The 14,294-nt window shown below is 42.5% G+C and overlaps 1 protein-coding gene across 1 annotated transcript in view; it reads right to left on the bottom strand.

Moving 5' to 3' along the window:
* Nucleotides 1–14,294, bottom strand: part of iqgap2 (IQ motif containing GTPase activating protein 2) — a 323,133-nt gene that overhangs the window by 70,811 nt on the left and 238,028 nt on the right. The window contains exons 23-27 of the mRNA XM_080189314.1: nt 12,448–12,656; nt 9,056–9,205; nt 7,762–7,925; nt 6,329–6,553; nt 2,608–2,748 (exon numbers count right to left, since the gene is read on the bottom strand). Coding sequence (XP_080045440.1) covers nt 2,608–2,748; nt 6,329–6,553; nt 7,762–7,925; nt 9,056–9,205; nt 12,448–12,656 — 889 coding nt within the window. The remainder of the gene's footprint in view (nt 1–2,607; nt 2,749–6,328; nt 6,554–7,761; nt 7,926–9,055; nt 9,206–12,447; nt 12,657–14,294) is intronic.

The following is a 14,294-nucleotide window of genomic DNA, read 5'->3' as shown; positions in this document are numbered from 1 at the left end:
CAGGAAGGTGAAATACATTTGCTCAGCAAAGGTTAAACCATGAAGCAAACTAATTATTACGGAGCTTTTATGAGATGTGACTATCACAAGGTGGAATAAATGACAGAATTTCCTGTGCGGTTACAGTAGCAACAGCATGGTATAAAACGCTTTGTCTCCTTGTAGATTTATCCAACTAGGAGAATATATTTTACTCAGAACCAAAGTAAACCTGGTTTTAACTGTTAACCAACACCAGTTCATGAGAAAGAATGGACCAGTCAAGCATCGTGAACAAGGACAACAACGTATTTTGCTGATGAAAACTTCCAGAACACGACCTAACTTGAAAGAGAAAAAGCTGGGACTGTATTTTCTGCATTTACACCAAGCATCAGGGGATTTTTTGGTGGTGATGGCAGGGAAAAGGAGAGTCATACAGAGTAGGAATCAGCAACCCACCACCATATTCAAGTAAGTAATCAAGGGTCAGTCAGCTATTGGGGATACATTGCCCACGCCATAGAATGTTTGACTTGGGAAGATGAAGCTAGCCCAATTTTTTAAACAAAGGCGGGGAGGGAGGGGGGAGGAGGACGAGGAGGAGGAAGGAAGAGTTTCAATCTTCAGGAGCTGCCCTTTGTGGACCAGCCCCCAATCACACCCCCTCCAACCAAAAGATTGAATCACCTCTTCCTTCCTACCCACCCGTAGCCTTAAACACACTCCCATATGTCCTTCGTGATCTGACCAAATCCTCCTCTTCCTTGATCACTGCAGCCACTGAAGTGAGTGCTGGCTGGGAGCTCCAGAAGGTGGGTCTTCCTCTCCAGTGAGAGATGGCAGTCCCACTTTTCCCTCATTTTCACAGTCCACAGTAGTTTATGTCTTTGGGGTGAGGCAGCTTGGAGCATGTTGGCTCCGTGCCAACTTTGCTTCTGAGGTGGTGGGGCTGAACCATCTACATGTGCCGTCAATGCCCCCAGACAAAAGCCTGCCCATCTCTGCTATTTATTTAGCATCTGGTCTCTGCATCTCTTTGCTGATCTAATCCTGATCTCTTCCTGTGGCACAGAGCCCAATCTGTTTTCAGATGCACTTCTAACATGGGATGTCACATTGAAAATTTATGATGCCCATTTTGATCTAAACAAAATCAGTCAATGCTCCAATCTCTCTAAATTTAAAACATATTCTTCAATTTGGAGACTGCTATTGTAGCAGATTCAGTCCAGAAAGAAATGCTAATCCCACCACAGAGATTGAGATTGGTGTCTTGTGATTTGATTTGAGATGAGTTTGTAGGAATAATGGTGCTGAAGGCTGAGCTATAGTCAATAAATAGGAGTCTGACATAGATGTCAGCTTGTACACATACACCATAGAAAGCATTCTTCCTGGTTGTATCACAGCTTGATATGGCTGCTGCTCTATCCAAGACCACAAGAAACTACAAAAGGTCATGAATGTAGCCCAGTCCATCATGCAAACCAGCCTCCCATCCACTGACTCTGTCTGCACTTGCCACTGTCTCTGCAAAGCAGCCAGCATAATTAAGGACCCCATGCACACCAGACATTCTCTCTTCCACCTTCTTCCGTTGGGAAAAAGATACAAAAGTCTAAGGTCACGTACCAGCCGACTCAAGAACAGCTTCTTCGCTGCTGCCATCAGACTTTTGAATAGCTCTACTTTGCACTACCTATGCAAGGTAGATCTATTCACCCTAGCTATGACTGTAACACTACATTCTGCACTCTCTGCTTTCCTTCTCTATGAATGGTATGCTTTGTCTGTATAGCGCACAAGAAACAATACATTTCACTGTATACTAATACAGGTGACAATAAAAAATGAAATCAAATTCCACATTAATGAGTGTCGATTGGCATAAGACAGGACCTCTGCCCACACTCGTCCCAACTTGGAGAAACACTGGCCAACTGGACTAACCAGCAACTCTGCAGCTTCTCCAGGCACATTGCAGCGGTGACCAGGACAAGCAGTGCAAGGGGCTGCCTGGAACTAAGCCATGGGATCCAGAGGGCAGGCAAGTGGCACCCAGGCTGAAGAGCTGGGGATGGAAGGGAACGTCTCAAATTCATGAGATCAGGGTCTCAGGGGCTGGGGGTTACCAGGCCTCAAGTCCCCATCTCCTATCTATCCCAGTCCAATATCAAGCTGTGCTTTTTTTCCAGCCTCCCCCCTTGACTGTCATCTGGCTGCAAACTCAAGGGGGAAGTGTGAAATTCTGGCCATTGTGTTGCAAACAAAAATCATTGCATGATAAATGGAAGTGCTGTAAAAAAAATTGTTTAAAATCTAACCATAATTGCAGCAAACAAAGCTAAATCAATACTTTTTGTACAAGCATACTCAGTGGATCGTAACAAAATACTAAAATAAAAGTCTCAAATGAAGTTCATGAGGAGCTTTGATGAATTTTAAAATAATTTAAATTGCGTCCATTTCAGATTTTTTTTTTTTAAATGCATTTTTCCTATTCTGCCTCCATCTGCAACGGTGGAGAATGGGTCTAATGTTCAAAAAATGTGTACAGGTATGGCAGCCTCAATGGCCTCATTGTGGCCTGAATTAATCTGTGATGCAATGACATTTGCTACTTACGGAATGGTATCCAAGGATGTGCTGATGGACATGAGAACCTTATCAGTGACAGCCTGCAGGTTGTGCATGCAGCTCTCCAGTCTTGTCTTCACTTCCTCATGTGTTAAGGCCTGTTCGGCTGTTACATCATATGGTAGTTTACTACAAACACAAAGAAATTCAATATTACCTTAGGCATGCAATTCATGGCATCCAGTTTTGAATAGAAACTTCAGTAACAAAAAGTAGAAACTGAAGAGAAACTGAATTCCTCAGATTTGTGCATGGAATTCCTCACTATTTGAACGATGTTCTCTACCCATTCCAAGTTGGGGTAAAGGAGGAAAGAAATGGGAGTTCTGTAGAATAAAGATTCTTGAAGCACACAGGACAGGATTTTGATTCCAACACGTGCAGGCAAGCAGACATGACTGTCTGTCAGTGTACTGGTTCCCCACTTTGGGCCTAATGCTCAGCTATTTTCCTGGATGGTGATTTGGCAGGGAACAGCTGGTTTAAGCAAATTATAAGAACAATTAATGTTATTTTCCAGTTAGTCCCACCACCCACCCCAGGTTTACAGCATGGAACAGGTCAGACATCTGGAGGCAGGCAGACAGGTTCCAAGGTTTCAGCATCACTTTGAGAGCACCACTGCAGCCACCATTCGTACATGGCCATAGCTGTGGCTGGAGCTACCCTTTTGAGGGCTTCCTTCCACAATGGTGAACCGACAGCTGTAGTCATTTTCAAATTCAGATGATTTGCCTCTCTCTCTCCTTTACCTGCACTGGTGGCAGGCTGAAACTTCTTCCCTGCCAAAGGGTCTGCTGCTGACCCTTCAGCTTTGAGGGGCCATTTGCAACCCTTAATTGAACAGTGAGAATGCCCTCTGGCCTTCAATTATCCAATCCAGCGGAAATTACTGTTGAGTTATAGCTCCTGATGTGGTACAGGTCAGGACCCATATTTGACCCCAACATCAGGGTCTTGATCCAAACCAGATAAGTCTGTCCATGGTTTTCCATTCCTCACCCTTGCTAAAATCCCAGATATTTTTAAAGAAGGCAGATGAGGTTGCAAGAGGAGGACCTATTTCTTTAAAAGTTTGTTTACGCTGGGAATTAACTTAAAGCCCAGATGGGGCACACAGGTTTAAAAAGCACAATTTGGTTAAAAAAAATTATATTAATTATCTTGCTCTGACAAAAATGAATAAAGAACAGGATCGAGCATATTACCCTCATGTTTCACTCACAAAAGTCTACTTGTAGGTCATTGAGTCATAGAGGTTTACAGCATGGAAAGAGGCCTTTTAGTCCAACATGTCCATGCCATCCAGTTTTTAACCACTAAGCTCGTCCCAACTGCTTGCATTTGGCCCAAATCCCTCTATACGTTAACGGCCAGAGGTGTTGTGCAACACACAGAGAAATGGTGCGTAGGAAACTGTTCTCATCTGGGATAGGGTATAAAAAGGGTGAGAAAGCTGGTATAGAACAGACAAGAAGAAAGAAAGAAAACAATTGTGCATTTCTTTATTGCTACGCACATACCAAAATGAATATCCCTTGAAAGATTATTTGAAGAGAGGAGGGTCTATCTCTGTTTTTGTATTTAAAAAAAACATTCAAGGCATTGTGCCCGTGGCATATGGTGCAAACTGGTCTCTGATGATCTTGATGATGCACAGGCCTCAGTTAATTTATTCTTTGCCAAGCGTTTGTGACAGCCCACAATAACCACTTCCGTCGCTTATCAATGAAGAGTAAATCGCATAGTTCCATGAAATTACACTTAGTCTCCAATTTTGAAGGAGGATTTGTTTCAGTGCTGTTGCATAATTTCATCCTTTCTAATCTGCTTTTTTGAGGATTTTCTATGTTCTGTGTACTTTCTGGCTTTCATTATCTACACTGTAAACACCAAACACTTTTAAGTTTGAGTGCTTGTACACATGAATCCTTACATTATAGCAAGTTTGAAATATAGCAATAGGCAGTAATTCACTTCCAATTTTATTATTCAACAGTGCCTTCTTATTTGGCAAGTTACGTTAGCTCAGCAACATGCTGAAATCTGATCATCTCTAGATCAGGATTTCTGTTTCAAATCAACTCGTTAACATGTGTAATCAAGATTGGATTGAAAGAATTCCATAAACGGTGAGTCAAACAAAAACATTATAATTTATTATGTTTTCTCCTACTTTCTGGTACATATTTCTTTGAAATGCTGCTCTTACGAAACTGGGGCTAATTCTGGGAATTTAACAGATCCCCTTTACTGTCAATTACTCACATTAAACAGTGTAGGGAGCTCAAATGTGCACGCTAGAAACTTGTTTGCTAACATCCTAGCATCATCTCTGATGAAACATAAATTTTCTTTGAATTTAATCTAGTTAACATTAGCTGAATAAATATTGGACCAATCTCTCCCAAACGGAGGGTAGATCATTTCTAGATAAAAGCTCTAAATGTCTGAATTCCAGACTCGCCGGTTGATCTTTCACTTCTGAGTTGGATTAGCTTTTCAATCAGGTAACTGGATGGAATGTAATAGCAAAATGAGTTATAGTGGGAGGGGGGTGAAGAAGGGGTGTGGGAAATTAGCGTAGTTGAATTTCATTCTCATGCTGAGTGTTCATTAAAGGGAAGCTGTTATAGCATCCCTACAGAGCAGAAGGAGGTCATTTGGTCCATCAAGTCTGTATTGACTCTCCAAAAGTGCATCTTATCCAGGCTCAATTCCACCCCCTCCTCAACCCCCCCCCCCCCATCCTCATGACGCCACGCATGGTTAATCCACCATTGCACATCTTTGGACTGTGGGATGAAACTGGAGCACCCAAAGGAAACCCACACAGACATGGGGAGAACAATGCAAATTCCACACAGACAGTGTCCCAAGCCAGCAATCAAATCCAAGTCCCTGGCGCTTGTGAGGTATTAGTGCTAACAACTGTGCCATCATTAAACAACATGGAAAGGAGAAACTCAAAGTACGCTCAGGATTTTATTTTTAAAAAGCCATCTCTCCAGATTACATCATATTTTGACATCTCCTTCAGTATATTTTTTTCTTCATTTCTTGATAGGATATGGGTGTTGCTGGCAAGGCCAGCATTTTTTTGCCCATTAACTTGGTGGCATGCTCGGCCACATTGAAGGGCAGTTAAGAGTCAACTGTATTGCTGTGGGCCTGAAGTGACAAAAAGGTCAGACCAGGTAAAGATGGCAGATTTCCTTCCCTAAATGACATTTGTGACAAATTACTTTAGCAAAAATGTCCATGAAAATATTGTACTAGAGATGAGAGGCTTGTTCGTGATGAGAATACACTACTGAAACTGGTTCTATTAGAACAATGCAAGATAACTTAATAGTTTAAATGAAGTGTTGGGACGGGTCACTATTTCCACTGGTGGGTCAGTTACTAGAGGTTGTAAATTGAAGATCAGCATTTAAAAAATGAAGGGAAAGAATGCTTGGGTCCGAACTGGCATGCAGAACCAGCGATGGAAGTAGAATCCATAACAACGTTACAAAGGGAATGGGATTATCCGTGGAGAAAAAAAAGTAAGATGGGAGTACATTAAATAAAACCTCACTCAGAGAGTTAACATAGGTGTAAGGGCTACATGATCACTTTCTGTGCTGACAAAATTGTTGGATTTAAACACAATGCTAAAAAATAGGCGAACGTGCACACTTAGTAATCTGCCAATTACATGACCAACCTGGCTTCACCAGTTTGCATTTCCATCTGATTCACCCATGCCTTGTACACTTCCACTGGGTTTGTATTTATAGTGAGTGTTTTATCCTCCATAATTTCTTTCACCACAGGAGAAAGCAGCTGTCTGAGTGCATTCTGTCCACGTGCACCACGGTTAAAGGTGACCACCATCTTGATGACTGTGGGGTTTCCAGTTACAATATCTTGAATCTGGTCCACTTTGGACCTGCATATAGTAAACGTAAGGGTTAAAAAAAAGAGTAACGTTATGCAGTAATAATTCACCTCTTCTCCAAAGGAAAAGCACTCGGTACAATTTCAGCAGCGTGTGGTGAAAGCTTATGTTTCAGAAATTTTATTTTTGAATGTTAAAAGCTTAATTGTATTCCATGATATTTGATCATATATTCATTAAAGACGATTAAAATTGTAAATGTTAGATATTAGTGTCAAGTGACACTGAGCTATTTGTTTGCCTCTGGCTAAGTATCAAGCGGGATGACTGAGGCAATTAAAAATTCATATTTTGCAATACATTAAACACATCCAACATATTCATATATCTGAATACACAGGAGACAATAATAGAAAGCCATTCTCCCTTCTGTACTTAATTTAAAGGAATATGCAAATGACTTTTTTCATATAAAAGATTAATCATGAGTCCTAACTGTTACAGATGTATATCTTATTGCTGTTGTACATTATATATTGCATTGCTAGCTAGCAGGAACATGAGACCTTGCACTTCGTATAAAACTCCTCATTTTATATTCACATATTTAATTGGATGAGAGTTTTGTTAAATGATCCATTTATCAAAGATCTACTGCTGGTGCCTTCAGTCACATTTTGTTACTGTTTCAAGCAGCTGATTTCCAGCTGTCCAGCAGCACATATTTTTATAAGCCTGCCCTTCTCATCTGATACCACTCAATTCTGCTCCAGTGTCATTATGAACATTGTGTTCCAGGCTCGCTGTTTCATCGCAAGGGGAGTTTTAAGGAGAAAAGGTTTGCAGTCAAAACAACTTAAAATTTTCAAAATCAGTTTGTCTGCTTAAATGGGACAAGGGCTAAATGATTCGAGTGAGACCAGTCCAATCCCTGGCCAGTGCAGTGTTAGTTAACCTCTGCTCGGATAGTGGTGGAACCTTTATAAGTGTGCTCATTGTTTTGCAGCTTGAGGAAGGGGAGTGCAAGGAGCAACAAAATTAAGAGTGGGTTGGGTGGGTACATAAGTAAGGCTTCCTGATTGCTCTCCAGTAACCACTGACAGTTGAAAGTTCTTTTGCCACACATCACCTATGCTTGCAAGTCAACAGTCAGTTTAATACAGCACAATAGGGCTGCCAATATCTGTGGAACCACACCCAAACACAAATCACTGCTTTCTTCAGAGCTAGAAAGAGGAAAGACCAGCTAGCCAACCTACTTGATTTCCTCCTCCAAAGCAGTTTTAAAGAGTTTTAGTAGCAGGCATTCTTCTCTCTGGTTTGATGCATAGTTGTACAGGGAGAAGATGACAGTATCCATGAACTTAGTTGATTTGTTTTGAGGCATCTGGAAGATCAATTTGGCCAAATAGGTTGGATTCGTCTGAGAGAAAATAAACAGAAACATTGCGTTATCAGGTTAGCTTACATACAATTTATAACAGCACGGTGAATCTTTTAAAAAAAATTTAAACATACATTCTTCTGAAGATTCCTCTTGGTCATGCGCACAAACTCACATAGTGGGCAAGGCAATAAACTATTTCCATGCTGCTGTTCTCACTCTGAGTCTGACATTGAAGAGTGCTCAAAGTACTGGTGCCATTTACCAATTGCTCCTATGTACAAATGCCAGCGCACTGGACAACCAAGGTATGTTTGAGACAGAAAAAGAGGACACTTTTGCAGCCAAAATGAACCAGGTGAAACTCAGAAGTACCCTTACTTTTTTCTTTGCCTCTGGGCAGTATTCTTTCATGCAGCCTCAATTTGTAGACTCTGTGACCACATTCAATATACCTTCAATTTGGCTGGTAGATCTTCCAACTTGTTTGATGACACCAGTTAAAAGAATACAATTCAAACATGAGGAAGACCATTACAAATAAAATGGAAGTCAAGAATGGGATTTAAATCCAAGTTCTTTTAATAGAAACTACTGAGAAAAATGCACAGTTTTGACATGATGGCTAAATATATTATAGTATTATGAAAGAATGTCACATAGAATGGGCAATGAGAGAAATGTATATTTTGGTTGATATGACTAATTTATCATTTACATCTGGGAAATGCTGTCACAGAGTAACAGCACAGAGATATTTGAGTCCTTCCTTTACCCCTCCACTCAAATACATGACACTGACAGGTAAAGTCAATCAGTCGACGGACCAAAAATAAGCTGTGCCCCACTTTCCAGAGATAACTGATCACGTGCTAGTGTTAGCTACAAGTGATAATGATGGTGAACTACCTTACTTGATGCTGAATATACTGTCTCAGACACAGGGACAGACACGCACAGACAGAGACAGACACGCACAGACAGAGACAGACACGCACAGACAGAGACAGACACGCACAGACAGAGACAGACACGCACAGACAGAGACAGACACGCACAGACAGAGACAGACACGCACAGACAGAGACAGACACGCACAGACAGAGACAGACACGCACAGACAGAGACAGACACGCACAGACAGAGACACACTTTGTAGATGTTTCTACCTGAAGCAGGTAGAAAAGATGTTGGTATGCTTCCAGTTTTTTCCTATTTTCCTTGCTGAGTGATTTTAATCCTTGCTTGTCACCCGAAATTACTTCCACAGCCTGGCCCTTGTTTTTCTTATCCATTTTCTTGCTGTGGGAAATCACATCCTGTTGGGAGAACAGAAAAGCATTAGGTACACGATTTGCTTTCTCAAACCGGATACACAGCCTCTTGTACACAGCCAACCATTCTGCAGAGTCAATATTTCTCTTGTCATCTCTTCTGAAGGATAATACAAGTACCTGCTTCCTGAGACATCTGGAGTCTCATCAAATTTGATGTTTTAAAAATTACACAGAATTGTAGGTCTCATGAGGAAAGGTTGAGGGAGCTGGGGCTTTTCTCTTTGGAGCAGAGGAGGATGAGAGGTGACTTAATAGAGGTTTATAAGATGATGAGGGGGATAGAGTGGACGTGCAGAGACTATTTCCTTGGGTGAATGTAGCTGTTACTAGGGGGCATAACTTTAAGGTTCATAGTGGGAGATACAGGAGGGATGTCCGAGGCAGATTCTTCACTCAGAGTCGTTGGGGTGTGGAATACACTGCCTGCTGTGATAGTGGAGTCGGACATTTTAGGAACTTGCAAGCGGTTATTGGATAGGCACATGGAGCACACCAGAATGATAGGGGGTGGGATAGCTTAAGAACATAAGAAATAGGAGCAGGAGTAGGCCATCTAGCCCTTCGAGCCTGCCCCGCCATTCAATAAGATCATGGCTGATCTGTTGTGGCTCAGTTCCACTTTCCCGCCCTCTCCCCATAACCCTTAATCCCCTCTCTTATCAAGAACCCATCAACCCGCTTCTTAAAAATATTTAGCGAGGCAGCCTCCACCACTTCAACGGGCAGAGAATTCCAGAGATTCACCACCCTTTGAGTGAAGAAGTTCCTCCTCAACTCCGTTCTAAACCGCCTCCCCTTTATCTTGAGGCTGTGCCCCCTAGTCCTACTGTCTTTTTTGAGCGGGAAGAGTCTCTCCACCTCTATCCTATCCATCCCATTCATCATCTTATACGTCTCAATGAGATCTCCCCTCATTCTTCTAAACTCTAACGAGTACAAGCCTAGTTTATTCAGCCTCTCCTCATAGCTCAACCCCCTCAACTCCGGTATCAGCCTAGTAAACCTCCTCTGCACTCCCTCCAAGGCCAAAATATCCTTGCGCAGGTGCGGCGCCCAAAACTGCACACAGTACTCCAGCTGCGGCCTCACCAATGCCCTATACAGCTGCAGCAAGACCTCCCTACTTTTATATTCAATCCCCCTCGCTATGAAGGCCAGCATCCCATTCGCCTTCCTGACCACCTGCTGCACCTGCAAGCTGGGTTTTTGCGACTCATGCACAAGGACCCCGAGGTCCCTCTGCACCGTCGCCTGCTGCAGTTTTTCGCCACGTAAGTAATAGTCCTTCCTACCATTCTTCCTACCAAAGTGGACCACCTCACACTTGCCAACATTAAATTCCATTTGCCATTTCCTGGCCCATTCGCCCAGCCTATCTAGATCCTTCTGCAGACTCTCCACACCCTCCGCACAATTTGCCTTTCCCCCAATCTTGGTGTCATCAGCAAATTTCGACACCCTGCACTCGGTTCCCTCCTCCAGATCATCTATATAAATGGTAAATAGCTGAGGCCCCAGCACCGACCCCTGGGGCACCCCACTAGTCACCAACCGCCAATCCGAATAGCACCCATTGACCCCCACTCTCTGCCTCCTATTTGACAACCAATCCTCTATCCACACTAACACCCTACCCCCAACTCCATGTCCCCTGACCTTCTGCAATAACCTCTTGTGAGGTACCTTGTCAAACGCCTTCTGAAAATCAAGAAAGACCACATCCACCGGCTCTCCTCTATCCACTGCCCTAGACACATCCTCATAGAACTCCAGTAAATTTGTCAGACACGACTTCCCTTTAATGAAACCGTGTTGCGTCCGCCCTATCAAGCAATTCCCTTCAAGATGCCTCGCAATTTCCTCCTTAATGACGGATTCTAACATTTTACCTACCACAGACGTTAAACTAACCGGCCTATAATTCCCCGCCTTTTGCCTGGCACCCTTCTTAAACAACGGCGTAACATTAGCCGTTTTCCAATCTTCCGGCACTTCCCCGGAATCCAGCGACGTCTGGAAAATAACCACCAAGGCATCCACTATAACCTCCGCCATTTCTTTCAGAACCCTCGGATGCATTCCATCCGGTCCTGGGGACTTGTCCACAATCAGCCCCTCCAGTCTGTCGAGCACCACCTCTCTAGTAACAGTAATGTCATTAAGACCCTCCATTCCTACCACCTTTCCATCTCTAACACCCGGCAAATTATTCACGTCCTCCTCCGTGAAGACAGAAACAAAAAAGTTATTCAAGACCTTAGCCATATCCCCATCCCCTACCACTAGCTCCCCTTTCTCATCCTCTAAAGGACCAACGTTCACCCTAGCCAGCCTCTTCCTTTTTATATATTTATAAAAACTCTTGCTATCCTTTTTTATATTAAGTGCTAGCCCAGCCTCATAGCTTCTCCTACCCTCCTTTATCAACTTCTTTGTCAATCTTTGTTGACATTTAAACCTTTCCCAATCCTCTTCTCGCCCACTGCTCTTAGCTACTCTAAATTCCTCCGCTTTTAATTTAACACTTTCCTTCACCTCCTTCGTTATCCACGGCTTATTACCTCTCTTCCTACTGTCCTTTTTAACCATCGGAATAAATTTCTGCTGAGCACCAAGAAAGATCTCCTTAAAGATCCTCCACTGCTCCTCAGCAGACCTACCTTCCAACGCACTCCCCCAGTCCACATTTGCCAATTCTTCTCTCATCCTACCATACTCCCCTCTATTCAAACAAAGGACGCGTGTCCGGGAACCCACTTTCTCCTCCTCCATCTGCACCAGAAACTCCACCATACAATGATCACTCTCTCCAAGAGGATCCTTCACCGCAAGGTCCCTAATTCTACCCGCCTCATTACATAGCACCAGATCCAAGATAGCTCTCTCCCTCGTCGGCTCCAACACACACTGTTCAAGGAAATTATCTTGATCTTGGGTTTGGACATAGCTTGGCACAACGGGCCTGTACTGTGCTGTACTGTTCTACGTTTCTATGTAACAGTATCAACTTTTCAGATTGCTACAGAGTGAACCGTTCTGTAAAGGGGGAGTGGGGTGGATGTGTGGATTGGTGAAGAAAGGGGAGATGGAGAGAGGGAGGGTAATTTTTTAGGCTGATTGAGCAGGCGGGAATCGTATGGGTGAATGTGGTGGGGGAGGAAACAGAAAGGATGGGAGTGAGTGAAAAGGGTTGGCTTTGGAAGAATCCAAGAAGGGAAACATGCCTGTAATGTTATCCTGTTTTTCACTAGAAGCCCAATCTTAATGTCCATCAGGTTGAGATCTTTCTCTAGTTGCTGATTGGATCGGATTTTGGTGACGACTTCTTCCCTGATCCTTGTAACTTCCAGCTCCTCCTGAAAGTCCAAGTCACTGTGATCCAGCAGGTAAACAAATTTACGCACAACATTCAATGGGGGCTCTCCTGCACTGACTAAAGAGGAAAAACAGACAGAATAAGATATTTGATTAGATTTATTGTCACAGGTATTGGGATACAGTGAAAAGTATTGTTTCTTGCATGCTATACGAACAAAGCATACCATTCATAGAGAAGGGAAGGACAGAGTGCAGAATGTAGTGTTATAGTCATAGCTACAGCGTACAGAAAGATCAACTTAGCGTGAGGTAGGTCCATTCTAAAGTCTGATAGCAGGAGGGAAGAAGCTGTCCTTGAGTTGGTTTATAGATGACTTCAGTCTTTTGTATCTTTTTTCCTGATGGAAAAAGATGGAACTTCTGTACTGAAGCAATGCTTGCAAAGTAATTAGTTTATTTTCTCCAACCTCCGGGCCCTTTTTCCATTGAAGGCAGTGTTTCATCCCAGCCACCAAAGCACAAATCCTCCGAGATGTATGAACAAAACAGCATTGCTGAGGGGTTCCTGTCCTCACCTTTACATAAAGCTGGAGTCCGGCTTGAATCCCTACAAATACAGTGCTTTAGAATTGACCTGGCTCAGAGCAACTAACATAAGTTGAACCAATCTCTGGTGCACTGAACTCAGTATCACGTCATTGGCAAAGCCTGTAATTGAGATATTTAATCATGAAAACCTGAATGGTTATTGTCCAGTTCACACTTTAACTATAGTTCATACCTTAATTATAATGAGAAATGCTGCACTGCAGCAAGTCAATGTATTGAAAGTTTTATGATACTTTGCTTGCAAGGGTTTGGTGGTGTAATAGCTATATTGCTGGACTAGTAATCCTGAAAATGAGACTAATAAACCAGACAAAGTGATGATAAATCCCGCTATGTCAACTGGAGAATTTAAATTCATTTGAAATGATTTGGAAATAAATGCTGGTTACAGTAAAACGCTTCTGGATTGTCATAAAACTCCAATCAGCTTGCAAATCCTTTAGGGAAGGTAACTTAACGATTTTACCTAGCCTTGCCTAGGCAGCACCAATACATTGGAACCCTTAGGTGTATTACCAATCATTGGATAAAAGTGCAGAAACATTGCATTTTAAAAATTGCTTTAAACAGAAACATGGCTGAATAAATTTCAATAAGTGTACAAGAGGGAATTAGATTGTTGTGAACATTACTGGTGAGCAGTTTTGCCCATTAGCTTTTCACTGGCTTGTACCTTGGAACATTCCCTAATCTACCACTAGTACATCTTTGCTGGTTTGCTTGGATCGAGAAAGGCGGAGCTTTAGGAGTTACAGGTGATGAATGGAGCATAACAGTTTTGTTACAGTGCTCCCCCTCCCTTCACTTAAACTGTCTACACACTCCATGAATCCAATAGCTATGGATGAAGATGAAAAAGATAAAGGAGTCTTAATAGATAATTGGTCAACACATCCAGCTGAGGCTGAACAGTAATCAAGTTGAAACATGGGCCAAATGGCCTACTCCTGCTTCTACTTTCTATGTATGTTTCTATGAAACACATAATAGAATACAAATCAGAGGAAGTAATAATTAAATTGTACAGTAATTTAATCAGTCAACATGCTGAATATAGTGTTCAGATTTGGACATGATGATTCAAGGGGGACATGCATGAAGTCAGGGCAGGGAGTGAGCAACAAGACTGATCATTAGTCTTGGG

The sequence above is a fragment of the Carcharhinus amblyrhynchos genome, chromosome 5 (assembly GCF_965287045.1).
Source record: "Carcharhinus amblyrhynchos chromosome 5, sCarAmb.v2.hapA, whole genome shotgun sequence".
NCBI classification, from domain to species: Eukaryota; Metazoa; Chordata; class Chondrichthyes; order Carcharhiniformes; family Carcharhinidae; genus Carcharhinus; species Carcharhinus amblyrhynchos.
The sequence above is the reverse complement of the archived record's forward strand: the minus strand, read 5'-3'. Positions and strand labels throughout refer to the sequence as shown.